The 27,896-nt window shown below is 31.9% G+C and overlaps 4 protein-coding genes across 5 annotated transcripts; 2 read left to right on the top strand and 2 right to left on the bottom strand.

Moving 5' to 3' along the window:
* Positions 1 to 1,918: 1,918 nt before the first annotated feature.
* On the bottom strand, positions 1,919 to 4,907 carry LOC126653966 (putative hydrolase C777.06c). Its single transcript, XM_050347972.2, has 10 exons — positions 4,419 to 4,907; positions 4,145 to 4,344; positions 3,842 to 3,977; positions 3,487 to 3,614; positions 3,234 to 3,381; positions 3,032 to 3,137; positions 2,828 to 2,886; positions 2,637 to 2,675; positions 2,342 to 2,451; positions 1,919 to 2,121 (listed from the first exon to the last, which is right to left on the bottom strand). The coding sequence occupies exons 1-10, from the start codon at positions 4,575 to 4,577 to the stop codon at positions 2,064 to 2,066; spliced, it is 1,143 nt and encodes a 380-aa protein (XP_050203929.1). The 5' UTR covers positions 4,578 to 4,907; the 3' UTR covers positions 1,919 to 2,063.
* On the bottom strand, positions 4,255 to 8,667 carry LOC126653967 (putative hydrolase C777.06c). Of its 2 annotated transcripts, none has more exons than XM_056106397.1 (10): positions 8,396 to 8,667; positions 8,186 to 8,324; positions 7,877 to 8,004; positions 6,869 to 7,016; positions 6,630 to 6,735; positions 6,376 to 6,434; positions 5,903 to 5,938; positions 5,681 to 5,790; positions 5,537 to 5,598; positions 4,255 to 4,344 (listed from the first exon to the last, which is right to left on the bottom strand). In XM_056106397.1, exons 1-9 carry the CDS (start codon positions 8,611 to 8,613, stop codon positions 5,541 to 5,543), a joined length of 1,002 nt encoding a protein of 333 aa, XP_055962372.1. In that variant the 5' UTR covers positions 8,614 to 8,667; the 3' UTR covers positions 4,255 to 4,344; positions 5,537 to 5,540. The 2 variants fall into 2 exon arrangements, with proteins under 2 accessions (XP_055962372.1, XP_050203931.1); XM_050347974.2 differs by lacking the exon at positions 4,255 to 4,344 and adding an exon at positions 5,147 to 5,345.
* Positions 8,668 to 9,079: 412 nt separating this feature from the next.
* On the top strand, positions 9,080 to 13,297 carry LOC126653428 (pentatricopeptide repeat-containing protein At3g04760, chloroplastic). Its single transcript, XM_050347324.2, has 3 exons — positions 9,080 to 11,879; positions 12,471 to 12,658; positions 12,948 to 13,297. The coding sequence occupies exon 1, from the start codon at positions 9,264 to 9,266 to the stop codon at positions 11,811 to 11,813; it is 2,550 nt and encodes an 849-aa protein (XP_050203281.1). The 5' UTR covers positions 9,080 to 9,263; the 3' UTR covers positions 11,814 to 11,879; positions 12,471 to 12,658; positions 12,948 to 13,297.
* Positions 13,298 to 19,413: 6,116 nt separating this feature from the next.
* Positions 19,414 to 21,342, top strand: LOC126653830 (cytochrome P450 710A1-like). Its single transcript, XM_050347780.2, has one exon. The coding sequence runs from the start codon at positions 19,536 to 19,538 to the stop codon at positions 21,069 to 21,071; it is 1,536 nt and encodes a 511-aa protein (XP_050203737.1). The 5' UTR covers positions 19,414 to 19,535; the 3' UTR covers positions 21,072 to 21,342.
* The last annotated feature ends 6,554 nt before the right edge of the window (positions 21,343 to 27,896 follow it).

The following is a 27,896-nucleotide window of genomic DNA, read 5'->3' as shown; positions in this document are numbered from 1 at the left end:
TTATTGATTCGTCGTTTCTTCGTGGTCGTAACATGGTTTTTCACCAACTTCCTTTCACCACCTAAATTTCAGGCCTCTTGATTGATGTTGAGGTTAATTTTTAATATATAAATAAAATAATTTTTGAAGTTTTTAATATATAAATAAAATAATTTTTGATTTTTATTATATTTATATGATTTTGTATATCTATTTATTGAATATTATGCCCAATTTATAGTCAGTTAATGATACATCTTTGGACATATATATTTATTCAATTTATAGTCAATTAATATCATTAAATTAGTTTTTTTATTTTTTTCAATTTATAATTCTATTTAATGCCACTAAATACTTTTATTTATTTTATTATAACTTTACCATATATTTATATAAATAATATTATACTGCTAAAATAAAAAAAAAAGTGTTATTATACGTTTAGGTTAGCATAAGTCACTATAGAGTTGGAATATCAACAAAAACCGAGACAGTTAATGGAAATAGTACAAAACTACTGCTGCGTAATGTTTGAAAACAAATGCTATCCAATTCCTATCTTTTTGTAATGCAAATATGGATTAGAAAGTGTCAAATTGTAAAACATGAAAATAATAAGTTGGCTCATGTAGTCTAACGAAGTATTTTAGTAAATAAAAGTCAAAGTTTTTGTGATTACACAATCTAATTGGTATGTATTTATAATCTAATTTAAAAATACTATATTTGACAAAAAAAAAAATATCATTGACAAAAAAAAAATATATCATTGACAAAAAAAAAATCTAATTCAAAAATACTATTATCTTATCTTAAAAAAATATTGTTATCTTCAACCATCATTTTTAGATTGATACATAATTACAACAAGTATATTTTAATTGATATTAATTATGATAAAATATAAATAATAGTATATTGCAAAAATAAAAAATTCAAAATATACAATTACAATTAAAAATAACGGGTCATATAATATCGCTCACGTGCGTAGCACGTGGCGAAAAACTAGTACTATATATAAAAGCACGGATGGGGGGACAGACACTTTTACCTAATAGCCCTTTCTAATTTATTAGTTAATTAGATGTTTTAGTAATTTGCTAACTGACTATAATTAAATTAGATATTTAATTAGTATTAGAGTTATAATGTAATTAGGATACTAAATAAATATAGCCTATATTGTGTTTGGACAACACCTTCAGGTCTTAAATTTTTGAATTCGTGCAATTGCAATTTCCTTTACATATGGAAAAATATTCCACCAAACAAGTAAAAATTGTTCAATACGTACTAATTTAAATTAGGGTGTAATGCCAATAAACAAATTTGTTAAAAAGAAATTGAGCATTGAAATGGTTAGTATAGAACATCGATTAGGGTTTGATAAATTATTTTTGATTCTCTTTAGTTAACTATTAAAAATTACTATTCTGAAAAATCATATAAAGCCAAATTTCATCATATAATTTTTTTTGTTTCTAACAAAAACTCTTAACTAATTTAACATATTGGCAATAAAATAAAATGAATTGATATAATAATAACGAATTAAATTGAGGAGTCACATTACGAGCCACGTGCGTAGCACGTAATGCAAAACTAGTCTAAAAAAAAGTGACTGACTAACTGACCTGCGCGTGAAGCAGGTCAGTCCTTTATAAGTAAAGCATGTTACTGGTATTAAATATTAATGTAGAGTAAATGGTGGTGATGTAAATAATCTGAATGTTGTAATGTAAAGAATTAAAAAATGAAGTGTAACAAAAGAAGTTTCAACTAATTTTTTGTTAACAAGAAGCTCAAACTTTTATCTTCTATTTTCAAATCCCAAATAATAATCAAAAATAAAGATCATCTTGAAAAAAAAGATTGCACTCTAATTCTGTTGAATAGCATCAAAACATATACTATCAAGTGATAATTTATGAAATTGAATTGAGAATTTGACTTGATTAATCTAATTATTTCATAAATGTTTACAAGAGGGTCCACAAATTTATAAATGTGTTGTAAAATGACATAGGACATCGATTGCAATAATACGTACTACTTTCAAGGAACACTTGCTTGCTTTATTATAGGTCTATAGGAACTCGCAAGCCGTCGCGTGCGAGCTGCACTGCTATTCCTTCCCTGCTTGCAAAAGAAGTGCCAGATTATATTCCGTCTTCCGTCGAGATTAAAAACAAGTATGCAGACAACACAGAACCTGAAAAACCTTAATCCTAACAAACTATGATTGTTAACCTTATAATCATTAAATTTGTTTTACTTAAGAGCTAAATCATGTCATTTGTGCTTTAAAATGCATATGGATAGTGACATTAAAATTTGTTCGATCACGAATATTCACCTTTTAGACCACTTTGCTAGAAACTCATTGTCCTTGTAATGATCAAATTCGTGACCCATTCCAGTTAAAAGAGCTTGCTTTGGACAGAGTCTCTTCAAAGCTTCAAGAGTCTGCAGAATAGGCAGCATTAAATAAAGAGAGTTTAAGTATAAAATTCGATATGTTCCATGTAATGTAATGTTACAATTATCTTAATCTTAGGTAAGAAAATGATTTGATTTGATCGTTATATCCTGAGTGGCAACTGAAGCTTCTAAGAGATTCTAACAAAGAACGAAATTATAAGAAAAATAACCTGAGATAAGCAGAAGTGAGCACCACCAGGAGGTCCACTCTGCAAAAAAAAAGGGACAATCAGATTTATCGTGTTGCTTGTATTTCTATCAGTGAACCGCTTATTATCACGTAGATGAATAAGCACTCAGTTTTTGTTTTAATTATTGGGGGGTGAACATGATGGCAAACTAACTCATTTTCGCGACTGACCTTGCGCGAAGCCTCCAAGATAAGAAGATCTACCTGCCCAGCTCCAGCTTTTGAAATGACTGCAAAAACTAACACTCAGATTAATGAAATTGACAAATGCTTCTCCGAGAATAAGACAGCTTTTTTATTTCCATCAATTTCACAGTATTTAACAGATCCCATAAAAGTTAACCATCATTGGCAGGACGAACAAGAACTACTTGCCATATTCCGTGCTTTCAGGAAAACGTGAAACATCAGATATATAAGCTATTCTAACTTTTTCACCAAAGAGAAAACCTAAGTAAATATAATCTTCTCCATGCATAACCTGCGTCGGAAAATATACGTAAGAGAAAAAACATATGTATATGAAGTGTTCACTGTGCGTGTGTCTATATTTGAAGAGATCTCCAAAGTTATTAACTGGCAAAGGAACAAACTGTAGGCCCGATGCAACAAATGGTCTCTGACAATCTTCCTCAATTTTTCTCCACTCCAGCTGTGCTATCGACTTTTTCTTCTTAGCTCCCGGTAATCTTTCCTTCGTCAAGTAGTGAAACTTCAAGCAAATGCTGATTTTGAGATAAAACATAAAAATAATCCAGAACAGCGTTATAAGTTGTATTGCTGATAATACATTAGAAAGTGACGGTAAATGAAAAAGATGTCAAAAGTACCTATCCAAGGTAAACTGACTTAGGTATACGGGTATTGGATCAGTATCATTTGTAGGACTAAATGATTGCACACTACGTATGTCATCAAGACCAAGAACAGCGTCGGCATGTTCATGGGTCAAAATAATCTGCAGTTTACACAGTCTTATGAGATACAAAACTAAATTCAGCACAAGCTTGCATCATACATATGTTTACAAATTCTTAAAAAGAAATACAATTTTCAAATCGATTTACTAAAAGCTCTGGAATACTATTAATTAGCTACTTCAAGCTGGCCTGATTGTATGCATATCAAGTATGAGAAAATTAATTAAACAGTAAGGAGACTGAAATGAAATGGGAATAAACTCACAGAGTCGACTCGTGGAATCTTGTGGAAAGTAAACCACCTAAGTACTTGCTCCCTGAATGTCTTCCCAACATCAATCAATATATATTTGTGTTCATCACTACTCTGCTGATAATCTATAAGGAGAGATGTGTTGCACCTGCAAATACAAAATAATTAAGATACACGTACATACATCAATTTCTCATTCCTGAATTTTTTAAGCAACATAATGACGTACTAATATGGAACAACAAAGATCATATTGTATTTTAATTATCTTTAAGAGAAAAAGCAAGAACATTAATTTAAGTACATAAATAGGACCTGTAGTTGGGGTTTTGATCAGGTGGGACGGAGAGGGCCTGGGAGCAAACGTGGCAAGGAGGATCAGATGGTTGGATCAAGCACATAGGGTGGGGTACAGCACTCGAGTTCCCTGTTCCGAGAAAGATCAGAGCTGATCCAACACCATTACTAGTGAGATTTTGAGATTCCATTGTCTCACTATATGTACTGGGTTTTTCCTGTTGAAAAATGATAACTGGAGTGAGAACTAGCCAAAGTGCAAAAAATGATATATTTATACAAAAAGGATTACTTTTTTTCTTCCTTTTATAGGCTTGAATTTGGAAGGAGGAATCAAAATAATCACAAATATTTGCCCATTTCTCTCTTTTGTCATTGACTTTGAGGCTAAAATACAAAAAGGGAGACTAAAGAAGAAGACATTCCATGACTTTGAATGTAGACAAAGCATTGGTCTTTCTTTAAGAGCTTGCACTGTTCTACCAGTCTTGTACTTGGACTGGTTCTTGATTATTTAGAAGATTAGTTAAAGTAGAAGAAAAATTCAACTTATTAATTTGTATATATGCTAATCATGAACAATTCTCTCTCTTAAATATGTAGCACGAAAACAGAAATTCTTAAATGAAAACGCCGAAACAGAAAAAAGACATGTTTCACAAGATTCTATTATAAATATAGAGTTTTGGAATTCCGGACACGGAAATAAGACTTAAAACACGAGAACTTATGGTGCAACATAGATATTGAAGGTTGAAGCTTTGGAGCTTGCACAAGGCTCTTTTTCTTTTTGTAGCTAAAAGAAACTAAAACTTTTCATTTGAATATACATATATACATACTCAATTCTATAAACCATACCATTAAACACAACATGCTTATCAATTATCATTATCATTTTGCCCATTGTTAATCAAAGTCACAGATTCAATTCAGTCATAGAACAGGAGTGGGTTATTACATGCAAACTCAGGTTCTGAAACTAACCAAACTCAATCAAGCACATTGGCTAACTATGTACCTGAGTTAACAACTTCAAGTTGCTACACCAAAAATATTTTGTACATTGTTCAAACTCATTTAATAGTTTGTTTCATCTGATAAAAATGGGCTTCTTGGACTCTGAAATAGTATCTTTTTTATTCTTTTCCTCCCACTGTAATGGGATTACACATTATGTATTATGTATCTGGTGAGAACTGACAGTTCATATTTCAACCTGCAAACAGAAGTAAAAAAGCGACAATTTGTTACTTTCGATATCTGCCTCTTCCTTTGCTTGATCATTTCTAGTATTTATATTAATTCACAATTATTGAAACATAAATTGATTTTAATCAACGACCCAAAATAAATACTCAATCATTAGAACAAATATTTACTTTCTTTGGATTTAGGATTACTGATTACCTCATCATAGGTCTATAGGAACTCTTAAGCCATCATGTGCAAGCTGCACTGGTATTCCTTCCCTACATACGTAAGGAAATACTTTATTACTCAAAATGCATGTCATCGATGAAAACATGATCTACAAGAGAGTAAATGTTAGACCTTTTAGACCAGTCTGCCAAGTACTCATTGTCCTTGTGATGATCAAACTCATGACCCATTCCAACAAAAAGAGCTCTCTTTGGACATAATCTCTTCACAGCTTCAAGGGACTGCAAATGTAGTAGACAGCATAAGTGGCAGTAAAAAATTAATTTAAACTAGTCGAGAAAAAAATGTCAAATGATAACAGATAAAGCACTGAAGAGAGTTTAAAAAATTCACCTGAGGTAAGCAGAAGTGAACATTATGGGTCCCACTCTGTAGAGAACAAGCAAACATAATATCACCATATTAGTTCCCGAAATCATCATAAAACACAAAGCAAAAATGGAAACATAAATATAAATTGACTTGATTCGATTTGTATAGTAGAAGCACAAGAGCAGGAACAGAATTAAGGAGGTTTCTTTGAAGAATAGGAAGCACAAATGCAGTACTTAATTGGGTCAAAGATTACCATGCCCCTCTCATTACTATGATCAAACAAAATAAAACATATGCAGAAATGAGTAATTCTACAGAATCATGCTTGATGAAAGTAGCATATTCCACAGGGTGTATGTCATAATGCAAATAGAAGTAAAAAACAGCATAAGAAAGTTTTTGCTGGATATCTAAGCCTTACTGCTGTCCTTTCTCATAGAAACTATTGGCTGTAATCAAGAATGTAGAATGAATTTAATTATTTAACTGACCCTGCGCAGAGTGTCTAAAATTAGAAGATCCAACTGTCCAGCCCCAGCTTTTGAAATTACTGCAAAGATCAAGAATCACATAATGAAAAAACCTACAAAGAAAATAGACCTCTTTGGTGTATCAGAATAAACTGAAAATTGTACCTCCACCAATTAGATTAACATAATCTCGATTCATTACTTGTGCTTGTGCATAAGGTGTAAGAGAAACATAAATATTTCCATCACAGGCAGGATGAACAAGTGATACTAACCATGCTCAGTACTAGCAGGAAAACGTGAAATATCAGATATATAAGCCACTCGACTTTTCTCGCCAAAGAGAAAACCCAAGCATATATAATCTTCTCCATGCATCACCTGCATCAAGAAACAAACATCAGAAACATCTAATTAGTACAGTGTATTCTTTTAGGCATGTGACAAACAAGGATACATGGGAATGTGTTATTTAGCATGAGTGTGCATTTAAGAGAGTTTCAGGGCAAGTAACTGGCAAAGGAACAAATTGCATGTGAGATGCAACAAATGGTCTTTGACAGTCTTCCTCAATTATCTTCCATTCCAATTGTGAAACATGTCTTATTTCCTGGCCTTCCTTTAGTTTTTTCCTTACCAAGTAAGGAAATTTCAACGAAACGCTGTTTCAAACATAAGACACAGATAGACATCAGAATAATGTTGTAATTTAGAATGCAGTTGATTTTATAGATGACAACAAGTAACAATACATAAAAGATGCAAGTCCATATAATACATCCAATTATTGCTCTCTAATCAAATAAACAAAATGATTTAGACAGTGCTTCTAAGTTTCAGCCTTTCAGGCATAACTAGCTCAATCATGTTGGGTCATAAAACATTTAAATATAACGTTAAAATCAAACATCCATGAGACTTAGAATTTTAATCAAACTGATTCATATAAGGAAACTCATGTTTCAGCTATTTAGAACATTGAACAAAATCCATGTACAATTGTGGCATCTCACAGGCAGGAATGCGAACACTCAAACCTTATTATGGACTACTTAAGATAACATTCTCACCGCAGCACATGAAATCTTAGTATAAGTAAAAGAAACTGAATAAACCTCATCTCAATAATAAACAACTTAGAGAGATTACAGCAGGAGGGACAAAAGAATTCTCTGTGAAATTTGTAAGAGCTTCTTGTCATCAACCTTACAAATTGCTCAAATTTTATAATCACAACTTATGAGCATAGGTCATTTGGTAACCTACAATTTCAAACAAATCATCTTTGAACCATGTTATCAGAGTAGCTATCATACTGGCAATTCATCTCACTGACCCTAGTTTACAGTTACAGATTTCATTCCAAGGAACCATAAACAGACTGAAGCATCCAAATGATAAAAATGATCCGCACAATGACCATAGTCAAAGCATATCCTTGCAGTGACAAAAAATAAATGACGATCCCTAAACATGTCTGAAATGCTGTTAGCATGCAGCTAACTAGGAAAAACAAAGTTACCTCTCCATGGTAGACTGACTTAAGTAAATTGGGATTGGATCAACATCATTTGTCGGACTAAATGGTTGCACAGTACGCATATCATCAAGACCAAGAACAGCATCAGCATGCTCATGAGTCAAAATGATCTGCAAACAAACACATGAATTTTACAACAATTTAATCTAATTCAAATCTTGCATACGATATCTCTCAAAATTAAGCGTCCGAATCGAAATTATATAACAGAACTTGCATAATCAAAATCAATCACTAATGAAACTGCAAATCATTAGACAATAAAATCAAGATTGATGATTCATAACTCACAGAGTCAACTCGAGGAACGTTGTGGAAAGTAAACCAGCGAAGAACTTGCTCGCGAAATGTCTTGCCAACATCAATCAATATATAGCTGTGTGTCTCATCATCCTTACGATAACAATCTATTAATAGAGATGTATTGGTTCTGCATTTACATTAAACATAATTAGTAATCCCAATTAACAATGTTAAACATAATAAGTAATCCTAATTAACCTGTAGTTAGGGTTTTGGTGCGGCGGAAGTGAGAGTGACTGCGAGCAAACGTTGCAAGGTGGATCGGACGGTCGAATTAAGCACATTGCGTTAGGGACGGAGTTGGAGCAACCTGTGCCGAGAAATATTAGAGCCGATGATGATTTGGCACCGGCACCGGCACCGGCAATAGTGTGATAATGAACAGTGGTGTTTTGGCTGAGATTTTGAGATTCCATTGTTACTGTGATCAGAAGTGGCTGCTTGGAGTCAATTTTTCACTGGCACTCCAAGAGAAATTTCAATATTTATTTTTTCCCTCTACTAAACTGGTTAATTATCAGTTTAGTACCTACATTTTCAATTCATTTTTTAATTTTAAATTTGTCTAAAATATTTTCATTTATTTGTTCTAAATTTTTTAAAAATCATTATTAGATCGATCAAAATGTTATAAATATCTACTTTATAAAATTTAGTAAATAAATTAAAATATATCAAATTATTCAATAATTAATTTCATCATAGTTAAATAAACTTTGAAGTTAATATTATATATATATATATATGATAAATTTAAATAAAAACAAATTTAACATTATGGTGATAAAGTTTTAATTATTTATGGTAAATTAAAAAAGGAAAATTTAGTCCCTGTAGTTTCAATATTTCTCTATTGAGTCCTGATGGTTTATTTTCTCTGTGGGATTACTCCACCAAATATAGTGTAGAAGTAGCTCTGAAAACAATTGATGGCAAGAGACAACTCAGTTAACCCGTTGCAAAGAATCGGCATCGACTCAGCTCCACCATGAGCTCCCATACCCTTCGCTTCTCTGTTTGAGTTTGTCTCTCCAATTTATGAATTTATTTTGTTTACAAAATTAAAATGTCTTTTACTTTCAATTATTTCTCTTCAATTGGAAAACTGCTTAACAGTCCTCAAAAGTTCACAACATTCTTTCAGTTATGTCCTTGCAATTTCTGTATTCAACATGTTTCTGTTGGCAAAGATCAAATTTTTAGACAAAATTGTAACTTTTTAGCACACCCATTTGTTTATTTTGTGTTCAATTCATTTTTTTCTTCGTCATCTTCAACACATGATTGCCTTAGTTCTTCTATAAACCCTAATTTTAATGGCCATGATGGAGAAAGAGATAGGATTTTTGATAATAATGATGAGTTTAACAAGTTTAGACAAATGGGTAGTGGTAATAGTGAGTGTAATGATGATGGTAGCCATGAAAATGGTGGTTTTGATGAGATTATGGAGGAGGAAGAGGATGAGGAGGTCGACGTGGAAGATGGAGGAGAACATAGGGATAGTGATGTGGATGAAAATGATTTTAAGGTTTTGGATTTAGTGAAGAGAAATTACAGTGAAAACGAAGAGATTTGGAGAATTGAGATAGAGGAAGACGAAATTCGACATCCTTTAGTTAAAGAAATTTGTCGGTTGATTGAGCGTAGGTCGACTTGGAATACTAAGCTTGAATTCGATATGCGGCAGTTACTACGAAGCCTCAAGCCTCGACAAGTTTGTGCTGTTTTGCAGTCACAATCTGATGAGAGAGTTGCTTTGGATTTTTTCTATTGGGCTGGTCGTCAGTGGCGATATCGGCATGATCCGGTTGTGTATTATATGATGCTTCAGGTTCTTAGTAAGACTAAGTTGTGTCAAGGAGCTAGAAGGGTTCTTCGGCTCATGGTACGTAGGGGAATTGCCCGTCGTCCTGAAGCTTTTGCTCATGTCATGGTGTCGTATAGTCGTGCAGGGAAGCTTCGGAATGCAATGCAGGTGTTGACCATGATGCAGAAAGCAGGTATTGAACCTAATTTAATGATATGTAATACTGCGATCCATGTTCTGATAATGGCGAATAAAATGGAAAAGGCATTGAGATTCTTAGAGAGAATGAAACTTGTTGGAATCAATCCAAATGTTGTCACTTATAACTGTTTGATAAAAGGATACTGCAATCTTTGTCGAGTTGATGATGCGATGGAGCTAATTGCTGAAATGCCTTCCAAAGGATGCTCTCCCGATAAAGTTAGCTATCATTCGGTGATGGGTTATCTTTGCAAGGAAAAAAGGATCAAAGACGTGAGGGACTTAATGGAGACGATGATGAAGGATCATAAGCTGTTACCTGATCAGGTTACATATATTACTTTAATCCATATGCTTTCCAAACATGGGCATGCAGATGAGGCACTTGAATTTTTAACGGAAGCTGAGGAGAGGAGATTTCAGGTTGATAAGGTTGGGTATAGTGCAATAGTCGATTCATTCTGTAAGCAGGGTAGGATGGACCGGGCAAAGGAAATTGTGAATGATATGATTGGAAAAGGTTGCTCGCCTGATGTTGTTACTTACACTACTGTTGTTAATGGACTTTGTAAAGTTGGGAAGATAGATGAAGCAAAAAAGATGCTTCAGCAAATGTACAAGCATGGCTGCAAGCCAAACACTGTAACATATACAGCCCTATTAAATGGGTTTTGTCAAAATGAAAATTCATTAGAGGCGAGAGAGATGATGAACATGAGCGAGGAGGACTTCTGGACTCCTAATGCTATCACATATAGTGTCGTGATGCATGGGCTGCGAAGGGAGGGAAAGCTATCCGAGGCTTGTGATGTAGTGAGGGAAATGCTTGCAAAGGGGTATTTTCCGACTCCCGTTGAAATAAATCTACTAATTAAGTCACTCTGCTTGATCGAAAAATTTCATGAAGCAAAACAGTTCGTCGAGGAGTGTTTGAAAAAGGGATGTGCGGTGAATGCAGTAAACTTTACTACACTGATTCACGGATTTTGTCAGAATAATGACATTGAGGCTGCTCTATCATTGCTGGATGATATGTATCTTAATAACAAACATCCTGATACAGTCACATTCACTGTAATAATAGATGCACTAGGAAAAAAAGGTAGAATTGAGGAGGCTACTGAATTTACGATGAAGATGCTTAAGAAAGGATTAGATCCTACACCTGTTACATATAGAGCAGTGATTCATCAGTATTGCAAAATGGGTAGAGTGGAAGACTTGATCAAACTATTAGACAAAATGCTTTTAAGGAAAACGTGTAGAACAGCGTATAATCAAGTTATCGAGAAATTGTGTTATTTTGGAAACCCTGGGGAGGCTGATAAGCTTGTAAATAAGGTGTTGAGGACAGCCTCGAGAATTGATGCTAATACATGCCATATTCTAATTCAGAGTCACTTGAGCAAAGGGGTTCCTCTATCCGCTTATAGAGTAGCTTGTCGAATGTTTAACCGGAATATAATTCCTGATATAAAGTTGTGTGAAAAAGTGAGCAAAAAACTGGTGTTAGAAGGCAAACTAGAGGAGGCAGATAATCTTATGTTACGGTTTGTTGAGCGCGGAAATATATCACCGCAGATTCATCAGAATTTGCAAGTCTAATGAGAACTACCTATTTGCTTATGCTACCTCCAAAGGCAGTTGAAAATATTGGAGAACTTCACAACGGTAATAGCTTCTCATTTTGGTCCCTGTATTTTGCATGGTTTTCAGTTGTTGAATTTGTTTTTGCCACATTTTGTTATTGATTTACAAAATATCTCCAAAATTCAAATAAAGAATGACAATGTGAATATATGACGAGTATATGCAGTTACTGTATTCTTGATCTGTTCTTATGCTGCCCCTCATAAGTTGTGCTCTTCATTCTTTGCCATGTGATGTTCGATCATGGATGTCAAATTTGAGTCGGGGTACTTTGGTTTTTTTATCTTCCAAGGAACAAATTAGCTTTGTATAAAATGATGTTCGGAGAGTTGTAGGCAATGAATTTTCGTATGCATTGATTGCATGAAATTATTAACATAAATAATGACTTGTTATAAGATATTTTTGACCACATCACTTGTGGAAATTGTTTTTTCATCATTAGATGATTATTGTAGAACATCATTATTGAGCGTCTTATTATGTAACTGCGTGAAACTTTTAACGAATATCCTTCCGAGTTATTAATTCATACGCTGTACTACCTGTTCTAACAGATTTAATGTTTCACTTTTGCAAATGCTGAATGACTGTCTATTGACTCATTTGCAGATAATACTGTCTACCATGTACTTGAAGAAGCCCAGGATCAGATCTTTTCGATTGCTATAAATGCCACCGGAGAGCAGTTTCTCTTGTTTTTGATAATTTGAGAACGAGGAGTTATAGCACATCGTGGTTAATGTTTGCTGATTGTCATAGCCGAGCGGTGTTGTCTTTTCCTAAATGCAAGTATCAAGGTAATCCGTCGGTTCCGGCTTATTACTTAAATGGCTTCTGATTTTGTTAGTCCGTACTAGGTAGCCAGAAATAGCTTTCAGTTCACAGTTGATACAAACTGAATCAAGAAATCATACCAAACCAATCTATCTGACTGATTTGGTTTGGTTTGAAATATTTAAGTTCTTGCAAATTTAGTTTTGTTCGGTTTAGAAAAAAAATCAAAATTTTAGTTCAGTTCAATTTCAATATGAATTGAACCAAATGCAACTATTTCATAAAATTGAAACTGGATATTCATAATTGCAGGAAGCAGCATAGGATTATGCGTGATCACGAAGCCACGGAATCTAGGAACGAAGTTTGTAACGAGGTGCATTATATCCAATTTGATCAATTAAGGTCAAGTATACTACTGACTTTCTAAAATTAGGTTAAATAGATCCAAATTTAAATGAACTATAAGAAAATCGGATTCATTTGGCCTGAAATTTTAAATTTTTAGCTCTACTTGATCCTAATAGATGAAAATTGACCTAATAAGTTATATCACATAAGTTTGTAAACCAAAATGATTTTTTTACCTCTTATACAATTATTTCCTTTTATATTAATGGAGTGATAGAGGGTCTCTTATGGAGAATTTTTATTTATTTTTTTATTGTGCCTATGTTAGGGATAAAATGTAATGCAAGCAAGATGCACATGCTTTTTTAGGAATTACTTAAAAGCATTGAGGCTCGAGAGTATGTATAATGTAAATAAAATTCATAAATTTTAAGATATTTTAAAAAAAATTACAATTCTTGTGTTTAATTTATTTTAGGTGTTTTAAAATTATATGGGATTAGTTATATTTATATTAAACTCTATCAAAATTGATGAAATCCTGAAATGAATTTAGGATCGAAGGAATTTTTTTGCTAATAACAAAAAAAAAATCTTAATATTCAAAAGAGAAAAGTGATGAGTAAATATATAATTTTAATAAAAATAAACTATTTAGTTAAATTGTAACTTGTGAGTCGATTTTTTTATTTATTCAAAGAGTTTAGCAATAAAGTAAGAGTATAGATTTCAAAAGGAAGAGTGATTTTTTATTATTTAAAATTAAAATTAAATGTTGGGAATAATTAAAATTCACTTTTTATTCTATAAGAAATTCTTATTATTTTTTACTTTTCTAAATAGATAGTTTTCTTTTAGATTATCAATTTCTCCAAAATTAAAAAGAATGAGAAAAAATAAATTGGTATTATTTATTTTTATGAAAAATCAAAATTAAAAAATTAAATTAAAAAGTTATAGAATTATAATTTAAATTTTATTTTTTCAAGTCTAAAATAAGTTAAAATAGAGAGTTTCGTAGCGGCGAATTTATAGCTAATCTAAAATAGGAAGTTTAGTAGGGTGAGTTTGTAACTAATTTAATAAGGGAAGTTTGGTAGCATGAGTTTGTAAGTATGCGGAGCATTTTATCTTTTATTATAACATTTATCAATGATGATTATGACCTTTTTATACAATGAAATTGAAATTTTAACCAAGTTTTGTATACTACAAATACTTTATGATAATACATCAATGACTTATTATTGTTGCTCTTTTTAGGTGAGTTGAAGTTTAGTAAATTCTTCTTGTAAACTCTCTCATTTAAAAAGATTTGATTACAACCTAATGCTAGTAAAAGTCAAATTTTCTTTTAAACATATCTATGAGACAACTAAGTCTATTATTCTTAACGTTATGGGTTTCAAACTTTCAATGAGGGATCTTGCCCCTTATATGCTTAAGTCTCCTATTCTCTTATAAACTGTCTAGAAATAGCTGTAATGGTATTATCAAAATAATCAAAAACGCTCGTCTTATGCGCCTAGACAGAAAGATGAGACGCTAAGGACCGAAGGCGCCTCTCCACTTATCGGGCAAGGCGCCTTCGTTCAAGTAACCGCCTAAGCTTCCCCAGGTCCTAAAAAAATGTACTTTTAGAAAGAAAGAAAAATTGATTATAGAAGTTTTTGACTCTTTGAGGTAATTTTAATTTTATATTAAATGACAGATATAATTTTGCTATAAATTAGTTAGTTTTTATTTTTATTTCAAAATTAATGACTTAATTTTGCAATAAATTAGGCATCTCTATTTAATAGTCTATGTTAATGGTCACTTTTGATTATTTAAGACTATTTCGCCAGAGACTCGATGAGTCGGTTTATTGTAATCAATGAAATGAATCACATTTCCGTTAAAAAAAGATTATTTCGCCCCGAGTGACTTAAATTTGACGTACTATTTTATGATAAAAACAACAAAGAGGGGGGCTAGTGCCCCCTTGGGCATACGCCCCAATTCTGCCCTTGTTTACACTTATTGTTTATGGAATTTAAAAGGTAAAAAACTTCAATCACTTTAACTATAAAAAGCTGTCAAAGTCACCAAACGTGGCAAAGAAATATGTACATTATTGGTTTATGTGTCACCGTAGAATGCTCGTTTTTTATAAGATCATTCAGATTGGTTTTCGGACTTCTCCAAACACCTTACTACTGAAATTGTTTCATATTTATCTTAATGACATTTGTTGATTTTAAAAAAACTAATTTATATATTACTGATTCAATATTGAATTTCTGTACGATTAAATTCACTAGCATAATTTATATGATTCATGAATCACTTATGAATTCTAAGAAATTAAGAGAGATTGAAAAGATCAGGAGTAATTGTCATTAAAGATTCAAGAAGAGTTTTTACATAGTTTATAGGAGTATACAATTGATGCCACATGTTCTATTTCTATTTGTCCTTTATACTAACGGCTATAATAAAAACGCTCCTAATTAAACTACGTTACTAACTTTATTAACGTTTTTTTAACTAACTTTGTAACAGCCAGCTGATTTGGCTTTTTTAAATTGCTAAAATCCTTTAATAGTAAATCCCATGGCTGTAATTCAAAAGAAATTAATTAATTAATGGCTAATATCTGGATTATTTAAAGAATTCAAAAGTCAAAACTAATAGGAATTACTCAATTATGTTTGTATTTTGTAACTAAATTGACTCATAATTCAGCAAATTCTAGACCTTCAAAACATATAAAAATAGCATTCATAATTCAACAAATTCCCATATTATCAATTCAACAAAAACAGCACACGAAATTCTTGAGTAAGCACATACATAATCAAACAATCGCATAATTCAAATTTAATCAAAGCCACCTATTTAATCAATTAATCAAATTTGATTATTTCAAACTGATATCACCCTCTTCATTGCCTAGCTGTAGATGACAAATCCATTTGTTAGTACTTCTTATTCATCCTATAAATAAATTAAAATATGGGGTCGAGAATTCCATAAACTAGTCTTTTTAATAATTGTTTTCAAAAAATTATTGCATACTCAAATTATATAAATAATAAATTAAAATAGATCATTGATCGAAATGAAATTCAACTAAGATTTAATCTAGTTTCAAAAAAAAAGATTTAATCTTTTTTTAAAGTATACTCATATGTTACACATACTTAACATTTTAAAAATATTTTTTTATTGTTTCTCAACTTGAATTAAATAATTGGGTAAGAAAAAAAAGCTACTTGTGTCAATATTTTAAAAATTAAACCACAAAATTTAACAGGTCATTTATTTATGATTTAATTGGTCGAATTGGTACAGTCGACTAATCCAACTAATTTGTTAAAATATTTTCATTTTTTCAATTAAAAATCAATTTCGTACATGTTTGACTTGTATAAGCTCAATTGACTGATTAAAACGGGTAAACTTTATTTGATCAAAATTTTATAAGTTTTTTCCACCAGCTATAGATTTAAGTTGACATGTTTAAACTAATTGATCTGATCAATCCGATGTGATTTAATTTTTTTTCTTTATTTTTTATATTTAAATTATATATATATATATACAAAAAATAGGTATCAGAATTGGTGTTTTAAAAATATAATAGGTGGCGGAATTGGATGGTCCATTGATTCACAATTTGACTAATTGGACTGGTTTAGTTTACTGATTCGATGGATTTGTCAAAAGATGACTTGTAATTTATCATGGGTCTAAAATTTAGTGGAATAAAATTTTATTTTTTTAAAAATAGATTTCATTAACAATGATAAAGTACATCTAACAATTCATATCTAAAATAGATCTAACAATTATATGGATAACTATAAAAAATACGGTAAAATATCAAAAAAGGATATTAATAAAATTGTCATATAAGGTCACAATGATTGAGCATATTTTAATTGGAATAAGAGATTTGAGTAACAATTTTAGAGTTTAATACATTATTTATTTTTATATATACTATATCCAAAAAGAATATTCGTATGCAAGATAATTTGAAATAAATATATATCTAAAAAAACTATATATATCTTTCAATAAGATCGAAAATCTTGATTGAATTAAGAACTTTTATATAAAAAAAATCTTAATTTTTTCTTATAAGAACAAAAATCATTCAGATGCAAGCTAAATACACCTGGATAAAGTTAAGAATTTAACATATTAAAGAAAGTAGATAAAATAAGGAGAAGATCTAATTGATGAAAATTACTTTTAAAGTGGCTTTATGGTAAAAATAAGAAAAAATAGAAAAAATACTGAAAGAGTTTAATTACTTAAAAAAAAACCTCACCTTTAATCCTTTATTTGTGTATACCCCAATTTCGAAAAAATGTCACAATACCATTAACGTTGTTTTTATGTTTCACCTCTCCCTTCAAGGTATTAAATTGACCTTTTTTCATTTGAAAAAGAGTTTACAATAGTTCTTCATTTTTAGCATATATTTCAATTACACGTCAATATTATTAATTATACAAAAACACCTTCTTCTTTAAAAAAATTCAACTAATAATAATAATTTTTATATTAATTATCAGTAATTTTTTAAAATTAAAAACCGTAAAAAACTTTACATAAAACAAATAAAATATTCTTAATTCCGACCTACCACCATAAAATAAATTTTAAAATCCACGACCAAATTTAGAAAAATAATTAATTTTCGAGCTCCTCCTTCATGGGAGGAGGAGCTCCTCCTTCCATGTAAGGAAGGAGCAGATCTGCTTCTTCTTTCCATGGAAGGAGGAGCATCGAGCTGCTTCTATGGATGGAAGGAAGGAGCTCGCTGCTCCTTCCTTCCATGGGAGGAGATGCTTGAAAACCGTAAAAAAAATTAAAAGAAATAGTAATATTATTAGTTTTTAAATCGGAATACGTTTATAAGTTGGAATTAATAAAAAATATTTTATTTAAATTAAAAAATTAATTAGTTTTAGAATTTATTTGAACGTTTTTAAAAATGAAGTATTTGTATGTAATTTTTTTAATAGAAAAAAGTATGAAATAATCTTTATATTTAGTTGTTTTCAATAAATCATCTTTTTAAAAAAAAATTGGGATAGAGGTGAAATATAAAAACAACGTCAAGGGTATATGTAGGTCACGGTATAAACAAAACAAAAATTGAAAATAGGGGTTTTTAAGTAATATTTTTGGCTTAAGGTCTGAAAAACTACCGATCTTTCAAAAAAAATTCAATAGCACCCTCACCTTGTAATTTTTTCAATAGCACCCTATTTTGTATTTTTGACTTTCAATAGCACTCTAAAATAAAAAAATTAGATGATTTGATTACTATAAGAATTAAAAAGTTCAAAAAAACTAAATTTAAAGGTGAAATTATACTTTTTTCTACTTGAACACTTTTAAACAAGTTTTTTAATTTAAAAAAAGTTCAAATAAGTCTTCGATAAATGAGTTTAATTTGATAATTTATGGTGCTATTGAAAGTCAAAAATATAAAATAGGGTAAAATTGACTATTTTACAAGGTCGGGGTGCTATTGAAAGCCAAAAATACAAAATAGGGTGCTATTGAAGAAATTACAAGGTGAGGGTGCAATTGAAAAAAAATTGAAAGGTCGGTAGTTTTTCAGACCCTAAGCCAATATTTTTTTGGCTGGAGAGGAATTTTTAAGTAATTGAGCCTACTGAAAACTCTCACATTCAAGCTGTAAAAATGTGGGTGTGGAAGTTTTTACTTTTTACAGATAATGAAGCTTTGAAAAAAAAAATTATCCAATTAAATTTTCTCAATTATTTTCCCCAGACACCGATTCTGATAACTGAGTTGAATTGAACCATTTGAACTGACATATACAGTCTACAGACAGACACAGTGTCTGGTTCAATTTTGAAACACTGACCAGCACACCATATAGCTTTATCTATTTGTGTTCCACTTCAAAAATGAAAAAAGGCTAAATACATTTGAGGGTTCCTGAAATATACAACCTTTAATTATCTGATCTTTTATCTTCAATTTTGCCTTTTTAGTCCCTAACTATGTCTTTTGGTCAACTGGATCCTCTTAAAGGATTCGGATTAGAGAATAACTTTTAGATTTCAATTACTGAAAAAATTGAAGTTTAAGAGCTTAATTACTAAAAATTGGAAATTTAGAGATTCAAGGAGATAAAATTAAAAATTATAGATTAAATACTCAAAAACATATAGTTTAAATTTTTTGAAATAGGTTTAGTAAATAAAAAATGACAAAGAGCATCTAGTCTAGATGGTCAAATGCATTTAAAGATCGTGTAATAAACTGAAATCTCCTCTTAAAAAATTAAAATTTTAATTCTCGGAATTTTATCTATTGTCAAAAAATATGAAATTCTAGAAAAAACTTCTAGAAAAACAAATGTTTGAATATAAATTAAAAAAAACAGAAAAACTTTCCCATAAAAAGACACACAGATTCATTCACAGGCCTCTCTCATAGTCATTTCTCCAAGCAGCAAAAAAAACCAGCGCCACGTCATCTTTTCTTCCTCTTCCTCTCCGTTTCTTCCCAAAAATGTTCAGTTTCACCTCCGTTACATTTCCTCCAATCTCAACCCTAACACCATACATCGTCTCCGCCGTCATCTTCCTCATATTCCTCGAACAACTCCGCTACCTAATCAAGAAACGCCACGTCCCCGGTCCGCCTCTTGTCCTCCCCTTCCTCGGCAATGCAATATCTCTAGTCCGTAACCCTACAAAATTCTGGGAAGAACAGTCTTCATTTTCAAAAAAATTAGGGTTCTCAACGAATTACATCATCGGAAGATTCATTCTGTTCATCCGTGACACAGAACTTTCCCACCTCATCTTCGCCAATGTCCGCCCCGACGCCTTCATGCTCATCGGCCACCCCTTCGGGAAAAAACTGTTCGGCGATCATAACATGATATACATGTTCGGGCAGAGCCATAAAGATCTCCGGCGAAGAATTGCTCCCAACTTTACGCCGAGAGCATTGTCGACTTACTCCGATATTCAGCAGCGGATTATTCTCAAGCATTTCAAGAACTGGGAGAGTTTAGCCAGTCGTGGGGATAATAATTCTTTAAGTTTTAGATTGCTGGTACGTGATATGAATCTTGAAACGTCACAGACTGTTATGGTCGGTCCGTATTTGAATCGTGAAGCTCAAGAAAGTTTTAGGGTTGATTATAATTTATTTAACGTTGGTTTAATGAAGCTGCCGGTTGACCTTCCCGGCTTCGCGTTTCGAAACGCTAGGCTCGCCGTTGACCGTCTTGTGGAGACGCTGGGCGGCTGTACTAAGCGGAGTAAATCAAGAATGGGGAGGGATAATGAGGAACCGATTTGTTTAGTTGATTTCTGGATGCAAGAAACTATTAAAGAAATCGCCGCCGCGGAAGCTGCCGGAGAGGCTACTCCTTCTCACACCAGCGACGCTGAAATCGGTGGTTACCTTTTTGATTTCCTATTCGCCGCTCAGGACGCTTCCACTTCTTCTCTTCTTTGGGCGGTTACGCTTCTTGACTCACATCCCGACGTTTTAGCAAAAGTCCGGGCAGAAGTATCCGCCGTGTGGTCGCCGGAGTCAGGTAAGTTAATCAATGTAGAGCAAATTAGGGAACTTAAATACACGCAAGCGGTGGCGCGTGAAGTCATTAGATACAGAGCGCCGGCGACTTTGGTACCTCACATTGCCGTTAGGGATTTCCCGTTAACGGAGTCTTACACGATTCCCAAGGGGACTATAGTTTTCCCGTCGGTTTACGAGAGCTCATTCCAAGGTTTTACCGAACCGGACCGATTCGACCCAGACCGGTTCAGCGACGAGCGACAAGAGGATCAATTGTTCAAGAGAAATTTCTTAGCTTTTGGAGCCGGGCCCCACCAGTGCGTGGGCCAGAGGTATGCGTTGAATCATCTGGTGCTTTTCATATCTATGTTCGTTATGATCTTTGATTTCAAAAGAGATCAAACGGACGGCTGTGATGATATTGTTTATAATCCGACGATTTGTCCTAAAGACGGGTGCACGGTTTTTCTGTCTAGGCGTTGTTCAGAGTTGCAGAATCTTGATCTGGAATGACGAAAATGTCCTTCTGGGTCAAACAATTGTAATTTGTTTTTGTTGTTTGTTTCTTGGGAATATTCAAGTGTTTGGTGAGTGTGTATAGATGAAGGGTTGGGATTCTTTCTTATTATTGGTGCATGGAACATTGATTGGTGGATAATTGGGTTTTGGGGTTGGTTGCAATCTCAACAAATGGGGTTTGTTGTGGAATAAAATTGTTCATAATCTTTATTTTTGCAATATCTATTTTTACCATAGAAAATCTATTTTGCAATTGTCAACTAAATTCACTTTCTTTCTTCTTTTGTTTTTCTAATAATTTTTTCTGAAATTATAGAAAGTAGCAATGAAATAAACATGTTAAATTAGTATTTTTTATCTAATAGTAGTACTTCATTTGTTTAATTATGAAAAATATAATTATATTTAATTTTTAGAGCAGGGTCACTTTTGTTGACTGTACGACTCAAAGCAGTCACTTAATTAAAATATTATTTTAAATTAATAGTAAAAGAGAGTGAAAAATAATTAAAATATAATATAAATTAATAATTAATAATTAAAATGAACGGATAAAATATTTTATAATAAAAATATTATTTATCAATGTTCAGTAAGACGATCGTATACCGTATAACAAACAATAAAATTTATAAAATGCTATTGAAAAGGGAAAAGGGTCAAATAAGCCCCTAAAGTTTATCCTATGGATCAAGTAGGCCTTCAATGCTCGGAAAGGGTCGACGAGGACCCTAACGTTTTTAAATCGTATCATCTGAGCCCTCCATAGGGGTTCTCGTTGATACGATCAAACAAACGTTAGGGTCTTCGGTGTTAGTAAGAAGGGTTTAGATGATACAATTTAAAAACGTTAGGGACTTATTTGACCCTTTCCGAACGTTAAGGGCTTACTTGATGCACAGGCGAAACGTTAGGGGCGTATTTGACCCTTTTTCCTATTGAAAAAGATAGATGTAGTTAGTATAGATATTTTAAGTCAACTTTTTCATATATTTCTACATAAATAAGCTCTTGATTAATTTGTAAAAAATATATTTCATTATTGATTTAACATTTTTAATACAAAACCATATTGATTTTTTTAATTTTTGTTCCACTTATAAAATAAAAATAATTAGTAGGAATTTTGAGTTTGAGTTCAAGTTTTTTAAAAGAAATATTAAAAATAGCAATAAGAAGAAGAGCTAATGGTAAATAAATAAAACAAAAGCATATGAGTTAAACAAAATAAAACAAAAAAAATTAAGCAAATTGGATTTTGTGGTATAGGATAGGCTGTCCAAAGGAGCATGCTAGTTGGCAAAGTGTCTAATCTCATGTGGAGAAGTTGACATGACTTTGTACATTACTTTAATAATTTAATTACTAATATACCCCTCAAAAGTCAATTAAGAATAATTATATTACACATTTTTAGCAATGTTTTTACCAAAATGGATATTTTACTACTCTATCCTTAAGTGTTAGAAAAGTAATAAAATTATATTTGAAGTTTCATTAAACGGTTTAAAATTTGGAATAAATCATTTATGCAATAGTGTTTTAATTTTTATGATCAAATTATCCATCATTTATAATTTTATTCAATTAATTTAATCATACGAGACTGTTGAGATAATGAATTTATAGTTAAAATATTACTTAATGATTTTAAAATTATTTCAATTTAAGAAAATAGATGGAAAAATGGAAAAAATGAAATAGATAAACTACCCTCTCATGAAAACTTTGAGCTTTTTCTCTCTTCCTATTTGTCTACCTTTCATTTAGCTATAAACATAATTAGTGATAGATTAAGAAGAATAAAATTGAATTTATTTTATTTGTTCTTTTCGTCATTATAGTTGACAAATAGTCTGAAACTATTATTATCTAAATGAGCAACAATAACATAAAATGGATGGAGTATTATAATGTGCATATAAAAGCCAATGTACCTTAAACAAAACCAATGTATCTTTTTTTTTAGAAAAAGCCTATGTAACACATATTGTTTTAACGGATTTTATCCGACTCGATTCAAATTATTCGGATAATAACTCCAAACATTGAACAATGCATATTTCAAAAAAAAAAAATCAATGCAACACATATAAAATCATATCTCAATGAACCGGAATTCTTTCTTAACACCTTTCTTTATAGATTTAATGGAGTAAAAACCAACTTGCTAACCCTTTCAAATATTGTAATTTATCTCAATTTAATCAATTCGCAAGAAATATATCCGATATTTTAAAATTGATTTGATTGCGCCTATGTATCAATTGAATGTATAATTTAAAAAAATAAAAAAAAATAAGAGTTGTCAATCGGGATGTCACATGTTCGGATAAATTAAATTTGAAAATTAAACGATTTTAAAAAATTGAATAGATTTTCAATAAACATACCAAATTGAGATATATTAACAACTTTTATCTTTTGAAAAATTTGAATAAATTTTATAAAGTAAACAAAGTTTGACTTAGGTGAATAATCACTTTCTAACCGTCAATTTATCGATTTTTTGATTAAATTTTTATTTATTTGTTTGTTTTTGTTTTTTATTTTTAATTTTATCATTTCACAGTATTATTTTTTTCGGTTATCAGCCGCTCTTTTTTTTTTCAAATTCTGCCATTATATAATACTTATATATTCTCCAATTTTGCGTATTCTTGTGAATACAGCTAAGCTTATACAGTTAACATTTTTGATCAATAATTAAGCATAGATATGGCATCATTTTCACATTTAATTATCCATGTGACCAAAACACAGCATCCAGCCAATTTTAGAGTAGAAAATGAGAGAAAACGAGGATTGACATGATCACTCATTGACAGCCCTGTCTTTTATTTAACATATAGTATAAGATACTTGTGTTATATAATTCGACATGTTTTTTAAGAACTTATCACTCATATTTTATGATAAATTTGTCTTTTATTTAACACAGCAAAAATAATTTTTTTTCCACCAGTAGATTACAGAGCACTAAATTAAGTAACCTATAGATTTAGACTGCTGTAATGGCGGAATTTAGCTTTCTCCAATTGTAGCAGTCTATGTATTTCCTAATTGTTTTTCCGTTTTATCAAAAATAACAGTGATCAAAAGAGGTTGTGTTTAGCCATATATCCTGACAGATTTTCCAGGCGTTTGTCAATCGGCAATCTCTTGTATAGACAGAGGTGGTGACCTGAATGGCATCCCCTTCAAAGATCATATGTTGCGCTATCCCTGATTCTTAGCCGATATAATCGCTTCTCCAAGACCATGAATTCCATAATAATTCTGTCCAGATACCTCTGAAAGAATTAGCAAATTTTTCCAATATATCTCCTACCGTAGCTCTAGCCAGACCTGCTACCAATCATGTCTTTAAAACAACGTTAATACCTCCATCATAGGAGATGATGATCGAGTTCTCTATGGTTGTGTCCGTTATGGGAGCCCTTCTTCTAATATATACTCGTGTGTTCTCCAAACGTTTTAGGTTTTGGAGTTCCATGAGTTGGGCATCTCCAAATTCTTTTCGTGAATGAGATGCCTAGAGCTGGTTTCTTCCACTGTCCAAGGAATAGCTTGAATTTTTTTGCATTCCTTGCTTTCCATATAGACCAAATAGTAAACACTAGGATGGAGATTAGGGTATCAAACTCGTCATATGATCTCAAAATATTGACAATATTTTCCAAATAAGGTCTAAAGGTTCATGTGGAATTGCACTTACAAGCTTTTGCATATCAGATAAAAATCACACCCTTTATGCAAACAAACACTAAAAGAAAAGGTGGTGGATAGTTTCCTTACCTAGGGAATGGGGATAAGAAAGGTCACTCTTGAGCCTGAAGTTGAGAGCCTATGCCATTGGGATGCCTTTATGGAACAATTTCCAAACAAATATCCTAAGCTTATTTGGAATTTTAAGCTGCTAGAGGTGCTTCCGGTCTCCTCTTGTGAGCATCAAATGCTGAGAAGGGGATGTATTTTGATTTTCACTAAAGTCCTGCAGATGTTTCAAATAAATATAGTACCTGAATTTCACCGAACATTTGCCATCTTGTATAAAATGCCACACCAAATGATCTGGGGCTAGGCGATAGGGGATAAGAATAGACAAAATAGAGTTTGCATCTTCCTGTCTGAAACGTGATCTGATCAATCCAATTTTCCATTGGTTGACGACTAGATCAAATAGATCACTAACTATTTCTGGGATCCTATTATGATCCGCCCCTTGCAGAATTTGAGGGAGGAAGGGTGTGTCCCTTGGGATCCGAGGATCTTATATGGTTCCAATTATCCCCCCACTATTTCATTGCCATCTTATGCCTAACTTGAGAAGCTTGATAATACTCTGTCATCTCTATGATGGATTATTTTCTCTTGTAGCTTCCAAAAAGGATGAGTTTTTGAAGTACCTTCCCTTCAGTAATTGGAAAAACATACTATCTGGTTATGCAATATACGCCAACTTTGTTTAGCCAGTAACGCCATATTGAAAGATAAGAGATCCCTAAAACCCACTACCCCTTCCCATTTATTCCTACACATTATTTTTACCAAGCTACCCATGCAATGCACTTATTCTCTTGGTTCTGGCCCCACCATATCGACTTATTAATACGCCTATAGAGAGATTTAGGTATCATGAAGCACATCATGGCATGTACAGGAATGTCCATTAGGACTGCTTTAACAAGCACCGCTTTACCACCTAGAAAGAGGAACTTCTCTTTCCAGTCACTCAGCTTGGTTTGCAAGGAATGCAGAAGACAAGCAGATGTACCATTTTTAGACCTAAGGATCTGAGCAGATAAACCTAAGTACTTGTCCTCTATACTCATCAAGGTGATATTAAGGTCAGATACCAAAGAATTAATCACAGACTCATATGTGTTCCTATTAAAGATTATAGAAGATTTTTCCATATTGATGATTTGACCACCAGCTTGCCCATAAGAGGTTAGGATTCTCTTGATAACACTTATGGTATTAGCCTTTATGGTTGCAAATATCAAAGAGTCATCTGCAAAAAAGAGATGATTGATTGAGAGGCAATATCGATTTAATCTAATACTTGCAAGCTGGTTGCCAGCAATTTCTCTGTTAATAAGGTGAGAGAACCCCTCCGCACACAGAATAAACAATAGATGGCAGATAGGTTCCTCTTGTCTGAGACCTTTAGATGGTCTAAAAAAATCTTGTGATGTGCCATTGATTAGGAAAGAATAGGTCACTGAAGTTATACGCTCCATGATCCACCTTATAAATTTGTCTGTAAACCCCCAAGCTTGAAGGATACTTTGAAAGTATTTCCATTTCACCCTGTCATAAGCTTTACTAATATCCAACTTTAAATCTAGATAGTCTAGATAGTTGGTTTTACCTGATATTTTTGTCTTCAAATAATGTAAGATTTCATGTGCCATCAGGATGTTGTCAAACAATGTCATGATAATATATATTTCAATGTCCAAATCGGTATTAATTAAAATAAAAACTAATCAGTCCTCCATATTATAAAAAATAATAATTTATAATTTTAATTATTAAAATTAAATGTCCATGCTGAATTAAAAAAACAACTGTGAGGAAAATAGGATTTTTGTTAATGCAACGCAAGATTCGTTAATACAACTTCAGAATTAGAGTTATAAATAACTCTAGTAGATAAAAATTCAATATGACGTTGCAAACTTCACTTAGTTAACGAATGAGCGAATCCATTATCGGTCCTATAAACGTAACCGAACTTGAGCTCTTCCAATTGTTGTCCTAGCAAAACAATGACTTCTTTAATCAACTACCATCGGTCCAACGCCACCTCAGAGTAAGATAAACGATTAATAGCCAGTTTGGCATCCGATTCAATGTAAACTTTGCTAAAACTTGCATTAATTGCTTATTTTAAACCAAACTTAATAGACAAAAGTTCAGCCATCTACACGTCTTGTAGTCCATGACAAATCTGAATTCCATGCACTACCACCCTACCTGTTGAATCACGAATAACAAAGGCTGCACATGCTACTTGGGAGGACAGATTCATTGCTATATATGAATTAGACTTCAACCACCTTTCGTTAGGAGGAGTCCAGTAGAGTACGTTGTATGCGCAGTTGTCTTGTGTTTTTCTTCTGCTCTCGTAACGGTTAACAAATTAAGTACCCAAGTCTCTAATGAATGCTCTGATTGTCAGTCGACTCGTAATCCAATCGGCAAACTAAACCAAGGACCTCGTACTAATGAGCAGTCACAAAAAGCATGCTCAATTGACTCTTCTTCATCGTTGCAATGAGGACATAATTGAGATACATGAACTTGTCGACGTATTAAATTGAGATCGCATGGCAGAATATGATTACAAATTCTCCATAGACGTGTTATATTGTGATTGACTTTTAAAATATTTTAAAATTATTGATTTTTAATTAATCCAAAATGAAAATATAAATGGTTTACTACAAAGATCATAAAAAGAACAATTTATTAATGGGTAACTGCCAAAAATAATTTATAAAATTTAGTGTGTATTGTAATTACAACACGAATTTCAGATTTTAGCAATGTAAAACACTAACTATTAATTAATTTTTAATAATTTTAAATACGGAATTATTATTTTTAAAAAATAATTTAAATACTATAATAATGTATATTTTGATGTTCGCGTTATCATTTTTTCATTATAAAATAACTCGATGTCCTACAAAATTATTGTTCATATTTGATATTGTAAAAATTAAAATTTGTATTATAATTACAAAGAACGTTAAAATTTATGATTTAATTTGCATTTAAGTCTTTAAAATTACACTTTAAATCAAA

This window comes from Mercurialis annua, linkage group LG6 (genome assembly GCF_937616625.2).
Source record: "Mercurialis annua linkage group LG6, ddMerAnnu1.2, whole genome shotgun sequence".
In the NCBI taxonomy this organism is placed as follows: Eukaryota; Viridiplantae; Streptophyta; class Magnoliopsida; order Malpighiales; family Euphorbiaceae; genus Mercurialis; species Mercurialis annua.
This window is presented reverse-complemented; position numbering and strand designations above follow the sequence as displayed.